The 10679-nt window shown below is 49.2% G+C and overlaps 1 protein-coding gene across 5 annotated transcripts in view; it reads right to left on the reverse strand.

Moving 5' to 3' along the window:
• Positions 1 to 10679, reverse strand: part of LOC123748832 (uncharacterized) — a 212725-nt gene that overhangs the window by 190861 nt on the left and 11185 nt on the right. For 2 of the 5 annotated variants that reach the window (XM_069314749.1, XM_069314747.1), the window contains exon 2: positions 9667 to 9849. The exons of 1 other annotated variant lie outside the window; for it this stretch is intronic. In XM_069314749.1, coding sequence (XP_069170850.1) covers positions 9667 to 9830 — 164 coding nt within the window. In that variant the 5' untranslated portion in view covers positions 9831 to 9849. Of the gene's footprint in view, positions 1 to 3524; positions 3655 to 9666; positions 9850 to 10136; positions 10267 to 10679 lie in introns of those variants that run through there. 2 more of the 5 variants (XM_069314748.1, XM_069314751.1) reach the window with 2 other exon arrangements.

A 10679-nucleotide genomic window follows, 5' to 3' on the forward strand; every position in this document is an offset into this window, starting at 1 on the left:
GTTATGGCGTCCCTGGTGGATGGACGGGACCCATGCCAATGGGTGTCCTGGGAGGCGTTTAATGTACGGTTCCCGCGGGCCAAGATCCCGGGCAAGTATGTGCTCTGATTTCCTGTGTATTTGCTCTGACATGCTGTGTGCCCTTCTGGCTGTTTGTTTGCCCTGTTCTATTATGTGCTTCTGCCTCTCCCTTTGTGCGTTGCTTTGCCGTGTGGCATATTAGTTTCTAGTGCTTGGCGTCACTCGTTTCGCGTTTTGGCTTGGCATTTTGCCTTTCCTGGCTTTGCGATTCACCCTTTACGGGTACGCCGGGGTGCATCCGATCCCACGATCGTCGTCGCCACTAACTCAACAACAACAACTCTCGTGGATGGCAGTTCATGATCAGCACCATGTGCTACAGAGCATAATGTCAATTCTCCGGTGAGTGAGTGTTACCTCATGGTTTCCCCAGTGTACCATCTGTCTAATTGATGACGTTTTATGTCCACAGAAGTGATATGTGGAGGTGATTGTATTGAGGAAGGCAGTTTACCATGGGCAGTCCACGTACTCTCAGCTTGGTCCTGGAAATTATTCTAAATGGTAGCTGCTAAAGCTGCTAAATTACGCAGATGGTAGAGATCGGCGTACCCCGGGATTCGCTTAGAAGAGTAACAGATGACAGTGAGGTGTCTAATTGTGAACCGCTGTTAGTAGGCTGCTAGAGGCTTCTGCCAGGGGTTGGCTACCCTTGTATATGATTGTTTGTGACCCCTGTCAGCATGATACTGAAGTCCTCTGCCATTGGGTTGCTGAAGAGCGAAAGTGGGGTGAAAGCACCTCGTGAGACTGTGTCGGTGAATTGGCCACGAAAAAGGTGAACTCGCCAGCGTTTGTCAGGTACACGTGTGCATGGTACTGGGTGGTGGAAACGCTGGAGTAGGTGAACACTGCCAACGTAGTAGTGTTCTGATTGAAAGTGACATTACTGTAAATATGTGTAGTCATAATCTGTTTTATTTAAGACATTTTTAAAATTGAAGGTGTAAATATATTGGTGAATTGAATAGTGTTTTGTTTATCCCCCGCTTATTTCTTCTTTGCACTACTACAGTTCTGAAGACGTACTACCGACTTGGGGTCGGATATTATACAAGAGGTTATAACGTCAAGAACACGGTTACTGGTCCTAAGTGGCTGTAACAAATGATATATCTGTTTACATTGAGTAGACGTAGGCACTAAGACGTCTTACACTTTATTTGTAAGACAGAGGTATTAAACATCATTCTCAATACCACAACACCATCCTTAATCACCAAGACATAGTGAAAGATACGACAGTAATCGCACGCATCGACGATCGTATGAGGGTTCGTATGCTTGAGGCTATGTTCATTCATGAGCTGACACCAATAATCAACATCCAGATGAAATCGACTTCGAGCCTGCAACTGTTCGATGGTCCTAAATTGACCCAGTGGGAAGATGTAAGACCTACATTGGCGGACAGCTAGAAGCCGGAGTCAGGATACAATCACCAGCTCGCCCTACCCTACCCCGCTTCCTACGATTAAGGGGGTTAGGTGAATCGTAGAGTGAGGTGTACCCCACACTAAATGTCTAGATTTATCCTTGTAAGCTGTAACTTCTGGCGGCTTAAAAGGTTGTTAAAGAAAAACAACCTTGTGAGCCACTAGAAGTTACAGCCCCGCTCCTGTGCCAGGTAAGTCCACCACGGGCTCACCATAGCCTGTGCTACTTGAAACATTTTGTTCCAACTAGCTGAATCTAAAACAAAAACAACAACAACAAATTGTCATCCAAACGGGGTCACCATAGCCCATGCTACATGGACATTTCATTCGGAGTTGCTAAATCAAAAACAACAGTAAGTCCCCCCATACCTCTCTTGTAAGCTGTATTCCCACACAGCTGCCGGCAAACAACTGTACACTCCAGGTTCTTCTGACAATTCGAATCATTGCCAGAGAACATGACAAAGTGAAAATGCGACTCCTCGGAACCTACAAGCACTTTGAGCACGAAATTGCAGCAGCAATTGACAAGGCAACATCAGTTGACGTCCATATACATGGTAACGAAGCAATAAAAGTGGACCAACAGTAGATCCTGGATGGGGCCAGATTCACGAAGGTACTTACGCAGGTTTTTCTTTTTAGCTACGAATGTTTTCCTTCTTGGCGCCTTCGTGGCGGCTACGTCGGTATTCAGGTAGCTACACTAAGTCGAAAAACCTTCGTAAGTTTGGTCTGGGATCTAAATGTGGTTTCGACCACTAGTAGCTTTACGTAAACTAGATATAACTCAATTTTTCTCTACTACATAATACTGGGATCGATTTTAAGATTTTGGAACATAAACAAAAGATTATAGCAATTGAATCTCGTGAAGAGGAGTCCTTCGTGTGTGTGTTATATATGCATTCTTTGCTTGAAACTTTGAGTAAATATGTCTTTTATGATATTAGAATAGTTTTGTACTAGCAAGATATTATACTAGTAGTTATTAAGTAAATAAACATTGGTGAACATGAAATATGAGAGAAGGTGACGAGACCTGCCTGATGGGATCATTTACTATCACCAAATGCCCCTGTTCACCTAGCAGTAAGGGTGTACCTTTAGCTATACATACTCATTTCTAATTTGTTTAGTTTGGTTTTATTTTGAAATTAAATCTGGGTGAGACATAAAATAAAAATATGCTGCACAAATGATGTTAGGTAAGAAGGGTAAAAATGTCAAAAACTTTATTAATTGAATACTTAAAGCTATAATTATGACTATATAGACTATTAAAAAAGAGAGAGGGAATTAGGGGTCAAAGACCTCTTATTGTTACACAACTTGGGTGTGGAACAAGTAATTATTAAAAGAAGGCACCATGCCGGGAAGGCTATGTAGCAGTAAGGCAGTGAGGTGAGGCAGCTACTTATTTGAGAAACGATTATTTTATTTACCTTATAAGCTAAGGCAGCTTATTTTATTTGAGGAATACTCAGCTGATTCCTCTACATTTAGCATGGAACAAATTTGTGTCCAAGACCTCTTCCTGTTACACAATTTGGCTGTGTGTAACCAAACTAGAAGTGCTCTACAAATCAAGGGACCCAGAATGTGGAATGACCTCCCGAATCATGTCAAAGGCTGTACCTGTCTCAACCAGTTTAAGAGTAAAACCAAGTACTACCTAATTGACACCATGTAACCTATCTTACCCCCTAAATGTCAACCCATGTCTTGCTATTCTTAAAACAACGCTGTTCACCAACGTGTACAATTGCTGATTTGTGCTATTACCCCCCCCCCTTTTTTTTTATTCCTTCTTTCAACACAATTTATACCTAATCCCGATTACTATTAAGTTTTAGTCTAAGTGAGACTTAGCTGGTCGGCCGAGCGGACAGCACGCTGGACTTGTGATCCTGTGGTCCTGGGTTCGATCCCAGGCGCTGGCGAGAAACAATGGGCAGAGTTTATTTCACCCTATGCCCTATTCCCTAGCAGTAAAATAGGTACCTGGGTGTTAGTCAGCTGTCACGGGCTGCTTCCTGGGGGTGGAGGCCTGGTCGAGGACCGGGCCGCTGGGACACTAAAGCCCCAAAATCATCTCAAGACAACGTCAAGTGTTTTTTCCCCCACACCTTGCCTGAAATGCTATGAGTATTAGTGGCTTTAGGAATTGTATGTACTAGCTCTCTCTATAAATCCAACATTATGTTTGTAAATCAACTGTATGTACTTTTCCTGGATAAAATTTATTTATAATTATTTATTTATTAATCAGTAAGTAAGTATCAAAAGAAGACACCAAGCTGGGAAGGCTATGTAGCACCATTGTGTGTAACAATAAACCAAATTTTTTTTTAACAAATAACGCACCTGTATGGTAAAACAAATCCTGTCAGCTATACAAATATTGATGCAGTTATTTAAATTGAAAAATATAATGAAAGAAATATTACTGGTTTATTTTTATCCTATCTTCTTGTACTGTACAGTATATCCAAAGAAGTGAAAAATTTACATAATGCACAATTTAATGAATGATTAAAAAATGATTAGCTTGGAATAGCAGTTCAAAAGAAATATGACTATTACATATCAACATGAGATCTTAATGATCCATGGTTAACATGATTTAATAAGGATAATACAGTACTTGTAATAATACAAACTATAATTTAAAATCTTTATTACTGATTTTTTTATTAAGATTAGGTATACACAACAATGTGCTGCTACCCTATTCTATATGAAATATTACACAGTGTAGATAAAAAACTAGCTATAAGTTTATCTAATACTCCCATCTCACAGGATGGTTAGACATACATGGAATCAAGATAGAAAATACCAGCCTCAGTACAAAAAACAAATCAACTTTGACTAAACAACTCTTCACGATTTTCACAAGAGGTAAGCACTGAATCATGAAAACATTTTATTATAATTATTTTTAACAGTTTCTACAAGACTCCTCTCAAACAATGTATTTTTTAACATGTTTAGGTATACACTGCAATGTGCTGCTTCCCTATTTTGTATGAAGGACCACACAGTGTAGATAAAAAACCAGCTACAAGCTCATTCAACATCCTCACTTCACAGGATGGCCAGTCATACATGGAATCAGGAGAGAACAAAATACTTAAGGCTGATCTATTAACCTCCACTGGTAAAATCTGGGTGCAGCACAAGAATATCTTCCAATATTCCTGAGTGTATGAAGTATTTACAGAGCTCAAAGTACCTCATACCATTTGGTCTGAAGTCACTGATAACATGGCAATCACAGATATAGTGTTGGAGAGTATGTCCTCTCAAGTAGGACTGAAAACATATGTTTTTTTCCACCAAGAGGTTTATAAACCTATGGAACCGCCTACCCACTGAAGTCGTAAATGCCAAATTCCAGCTAAAAAATATCATTAAGACAATTAGCAGGCCCTTTAACAAGCCGCCGGCTTTCTGTCTTCGTCGAGGCCACTAGATAGTTAGTGGCCGTTGGGTAAATTCAGTAAATATATACAATAATTGTCAGCGCATCTTCCGAACAACAAGGACAGCTACACAGTATCTCTTAGAATTACGTAGGTAAACAACAAATGTAACATATTTGTTTACTACAATGTCGGTGCTGGCTGTAGAAGTTGAAAAAAACAGTTTTACTTCGAAATATACTAATTTTATAAGAAAATTCGACATAAATAGGAGGCAGTAGAGCTCCGATAAGCCAGCACTAAATCTTCAATATGAAGAATGTTGCTGCTCTCTGATTGGCCAAACGAAACACAGTAGTGACCCCTATCGGCACGCAGGTGAACCAAACCCAAAACCCAAATATCTTCCTAAGTGGACCTACGTGAATCGCACCTAAGCATCTTTTTAGGGCACACTTAGCAAACCCACTTACGAAGAAATACATGGAGCTACGTGAATCTAGGTCCTGGATACAGAACGCCGGGCCTCACTATTGGAGGCGAACCTGTCACTGATTCCTCCCAGACAAATCACAGCCGGGAAGACGATATTTCTGGACAGGCTGAACCGCTGGTTAGCGGATGCCGACACCATAGTGCGGCAAGTGAACGAAGAAAACCCTACTCTGAAAGCAACGACAGCTTTTCTTAAGACAAACGACGCCACTCGACCCACGATGAAGATGACCTTCGAAACACCAGAACAGGCCCAGGAAGCAGTGAAGAACGGGTTCTAGTGCTTTGGAATCTCCTCCTCCTCAAACCAGATCGCCATGGAGACGGTCTATATTTTACCATTCTATCTATTCATCAGTATATATCTATCTATCTATCTATCTATCTTTCTGACTATCCACCCACCTCCCTATCTATCCATCCGTCCATCTATTAATCCATCTATCTATCCATCCATCTATCAATATATACATGAATCTATCCATTTATCTGCCCATCTATCCAATCATCAGTGTATCCATCCTTCTATCTATTCATTTATCTGTCCATTCATCTGGATGTTGAGATGGGCGGGGTTTACCAGGGAAGGCGGGCCGGTGTAGATGGGCGGGGTTTACCAGGGAGGGCGGACCGATGAAGATGGGCAGGGTTTACCATGGAGGGGCGGGCCGGTGTAGATGGGCGGGGTTTACCGGGGAGGGGGCGGGCTGGTGTAGATGGGCGGGATTTACCAGGGAGGGGCGGGCAGGTGTAGATGGGTGGGGTTTACCAGGGAGGGCGGGCCGGTGAAGATGGGCGGGGTTTACCAGGGAGGGACGGCCCGGTGTAGATGAGTGGGGTTTACCAAGGAGGGCGGGCCGGTGTAGATGGGCGAGGTTTACCAGGCAAGGCGGGCCGGTGTAGATGGGCGGGGTTTACCAGGGAGGGGCGGGCAGGTGTAGATGGGCGGGGTTTACCAGGGAGGGCGGGGTTTAACAGTGAGGGCGGGCCGGTGAAGATGGGCGGGGCTTACCAGAGAAGGGCGGGCCGGTGTAGATGGGCGGGGTTTACCAGGGAGGGTCGAGCCGGTGAAGATGGACGGAGTTTACCAGGAAGGGGCGGGCCAGTGTAGATGGGCGGGGTTTGCCAGGGAGGGGCGGGCCGGTGTAGATGTGCGGGGTTTACCAGGGAGGGGCGTGCCGGTATAGATGGGCGTGGTTTACCAGGGAAGGCGGGCCGGTGTAGATGGGCGGGGTTTACCAGGGAGGGGCGGGCCGGTGTAGATGGGCGGGGTTTACCAGGAAGGGGCGGGCCAGTGAAGATGGGCGGGGTTTACCAGGGAGGGGCGGGCCGGTGAAGATGGGCGGGGTTTACCAGGATGGGGTTGGGCCGGTGTAGATGGGCGGGGTTTACCTGGGAGGGGCGTGCCGGTATAGATGGGCGGGGTTTACCAGGGAGGGGCGGGCAGGTGTAGATGGGCGGGGTTTACCAGGGAGGGGCGGGGTTTACCAGTGAGGGGCGGGGTTTACCAGGGAGGGCGGGCCGGTGAAGATAGGCGGGGTTTACCAGGGAAGGGCGGGCCGGTGAAGATGGGCGGGGTTTACCAGTGAGGGGCGGGCCGGTGTAGATGGGCGGGGTTTACCAGTGAGGGGCGGGCTGGTGTAGATGGGCGGGGTTTACCAGGGAGGGACGGGCCGGTGAAGATGGGCGGGTTTACCAGGGAGGGGCGGGCCGGTGTAGATGGGCGGGGTTTACCAGGGAGGGGCGGACAGGTGAAGATGGGCGGGGTTTACCAGGGAGGGGCTTGCCGGTGAAGATGGGCGGGGTTTACCAGGGAGGGGCGGGCCGGTGTAGATGGGCGGGGTTTACCCGGGAGGGGCGGGCTGGTGTGGATGGGCGGGGTTTACCAGGGAGGGGCGGGCCTGTGTAGATGGGCGGGGTTTACCAGGGAGGGGCAGGCTGGTGTAGATGGGCGGGGTTTACCAGGGAGGGGCGGACCGGTGTAGATGGGCTTGGTTTACCAGGGAGGGACGGACCGGTGAAGATGGGCGGGGTTTATCAGGAAGGGGCGGGCCGGTGTAGATGGGCGGGTTTACCAGGGAGGGGCGTGCCGGTGAAGATGGACGGGGTTTACCAGGGAGGGGCGGGCCGGTGTAGATGGGCGGGGTTTACCAGGGAGGGGCGTGCCGGTATAGATGGGCGTGGTTTACCAGGGAAGGCGGGCCGGGGTAGATGGGCGGGGTTTACCAGGGAGGGGCGGGCAGGTGTAGATGGGCGGGGTTTACCAGGGAGGGGTGGGGTTTACCAGGGAGGGCGGGCCGGTGAAGATAGGCGGGGTTTACAAGGGAAGGGCGGGCCGGTGTAGATGGGCGGGGTTTACCAGTGAGGGGCGGCCGGTGTAGATGGGCGGGGTTTACCAGTGAGGGGCGGACCGGTGTAGATGGGCAGGGTTTACTAGAGAGGGGCGGGCTGGTGTAGATGGGCGGGGTTTACCAGAGAGGGGCGGGCCTGTGCAGATGGGCGTGGTTTACCAGGGAGGGGCGGGCTGGTGTAGATTAGCGGGGTTTACCAGGGAGGGGCGGGCCGGTGAAGATGGGCGGGGTTTACCAGGGAGGGGCGGGCCGGTGTAGATGGGCAGGATTTACCAGGGAGGGGCGTGCCGGTATAGATGGGCGTGGTTTACCAGGGAGGGGCGGGCTGGTGTAGATGGGCGGGGTTTACCAGGGAGGGGCGGGCTGGTGTAGATGGGCGGGGTTTACCAGGGAGGGGCGGGCCGGTGTAGATGGGCGGGGTTTACCAGGGAGAGACGGGCCTGTGTAGATGGGCGGGGTTTACCAGGGAGGGGCGGGCTGGTGTAGATGGGCGGGGTTTACCAGGGAGGGGCGGGCCGGTGTAGATGGGCGGGGTTTACCAGGGAAGGCGGGCCGGTGTAGATGGGCGGGGTTTACCAGGGAGGGGCGGGCCGGTGAAGATGGGCGGGGTTTACCAGGGAGGGGCGGGCTGGTGTAGATGGGCGGGGTTTACCAGGGAGGGGCGGGCCGGTGTAGATGGGCGGGGTTTACCAGGGAGAGACGGGCCTGTGTAGATGGGCGGGGTTTACCAGGGAGGGGCGGGCTGGTGTAGATGGGCGGGGTTTACCAGGGAGGGGCGTGCCGGTATAGATAGGCGTGGTTTACCAGGGAAGGCGGGCCGGTGTAGATGGGCGGGGTTTACCAGGGAGGAGCGGGCCGGTGAAGATGGGCGGGGTTTACCAGGGAGGGGCGGGCTGGTGATAATGGGAGGGCTCACCGGAGCACTTTACTGGCTGCTGGTGGGCTGGTGCCGACAAAGAGGGGGGACCAAAGTGGTGTGGGGAAGGGGGAGGATGAGGGCACCAAAGTGGTGAGGGGGAGGGGGAGGGGGAGGATGAGGGCACCAAAGTGGCGTGGGGGAGGGGGAGGATGAAGGCACCAAAATGGGGTTGGAGAGGGGAGGATGAAGGCACCAAAGTGGGGTGGGAGAGGGGAGGATGAAGGCACCAAAGTGGGGTGGGAGAGGGGAGGATGAAGGCACCAAAGTGGGGTGGGAGAGGGGAGGATGAAGGCACCAAAGTGGGGTGGGAGAGGGGAGGATGAAGGCACCAAAGTGGGATGGGGGAGGGGGAGGATGAAGGCACCAAAGTGGGGTGGGAGAGGGGAGGATGATGGCACCAAAGTGGGGTGGGAGAGGGGAGGATGAAGGCACCAAAGTGGGGTGGGAGAGGGGAGGATGAAGGCACCAAAATGGGGTGGGAGAGGGGAGGATGAAGGCACCAAAGTGGGGTGGGAGAGGGGAGGATGAAGGCACCAAAGTGGGGTGGGAGAGGGGAGGATGAAGGCACCAAAGTGGGGTGGGAGAGGGGAGGATGAAGGCACCAAAGTGGGGTGGGAGAGGGGAGGATGAAGGCACCAAAGTGGGGTGGGAGAGGGGAGGATGAAGGCACCAAAGTGGGGTGGGAGAGGGGAGGATGAAGGCACTAAAGTGGTATGAGAAAAGGAGGAGGATCAAATGGGGATAAAAGACCCATATAGTTGTTTCAGTCCTTCCTAATAATATATCTAATGAGACAATGGGAAGAGGGGAAAGGTAGGGGGGAGGAGGGGGATAAAGGGGGGATGGGAAAAGTTGTTTTACATTTAAAAGACTTTAATTTTATAGGCTTATGTAAGACGTTTCTACGCTTAATACTATTAGTATTGGTGGGACAATAAAGAATATTTTCTTACAATTTGGGCGGGCGGTGGGAGCACTGCACTGCCATAGCTGAGGAAAATGGACTGAGATGAGGTGTGGCCCGTTGTTGACTGAGGCACTGCAAGATGGGGCACACCTGACGCCACACCCTCGTTGCTGACATGCTTCTTCCTACTACATGAAGAAGCGAAGACATGTTGTTTACGCTCCGCTTTCTGTAAATGTAAAATGTTTTCTTTTTAGATATGTCAAGAACTGACGTAGATCTGACTCGCTTTTTTAGTTGTAGTTATTGTGTCTATTTTTTAATTTACTCCTGTGTCTTAAATGGTTCGCTAAGACCCCTTTAAGAACATTTATTCAATGGAATTGTTCACATTAAAAAGTTGTTTCCGATAAAAATTTCATTAATATATAGCTAGGTTATTTACAATTTCGTGTAATCCATCACTGATGAACAATTTTGCAATTTACAAAATAATAACGCACAAAGTTTCAAGACCTTGACAATAGTAGCATAAACTGGGACGTAGACCATCCGCAACACCTGTGACAGTTGTGCGATTGGGTGTACCTGTCACAGATAATCACGGAAGTCACGTCTCAATGGGTGTATGAGGTTCCGAGGGTGCGCGGGGGCAGGATGTTCCACGTCTCCCGGGACGTTATGTGTCGCTGGGGGGTATAAGTGTGTAACGGTAAAAGGAGTAGGTATAAGAACAGGTGTCTAGCATCAGCAGCAGCAACAGCAGGTGTGTTTAAAATTAAAGTGTGTGTCTTTTGAGCGTAGAGTTCGGTGTCTCCCAGGACGTTGTGTGTCTCGGGGGAGGGGGGGTCAGTAGAAGGAGGAGTGAGTATAGGAACAGGTGTGCAGCAGGAGCAGGTATGTATATGTTGGTATCGTAGAGTTAAGCAGCAGCAGCAGTGGGATATGTAGATATATAGTTAAATAATAGTAAGTAGGGAAGATGACTATGTTGAGCGAGGGGTGCCCCCCCACCCCCCGAGGGGTGCCCCCCTCCCCACACACACACACAAGAGAGAA

Source organism: Procambarus clarkii, chromosome 80 (genome assembly GCF_040958095.1).
Source record: "Procambarus clarkii isolate CNS0578487 chromosome 80, FALCON_Pclarkii_2.0, whole genome shotgun sequence".
NCBI classification, from domain to species: domain Eukaryota; kingdom Metazoa; phylum Arthropoda; class Malacostraca; order Decapoda; family Cambaridae; genus Procambarus; species Procambarus clarkii.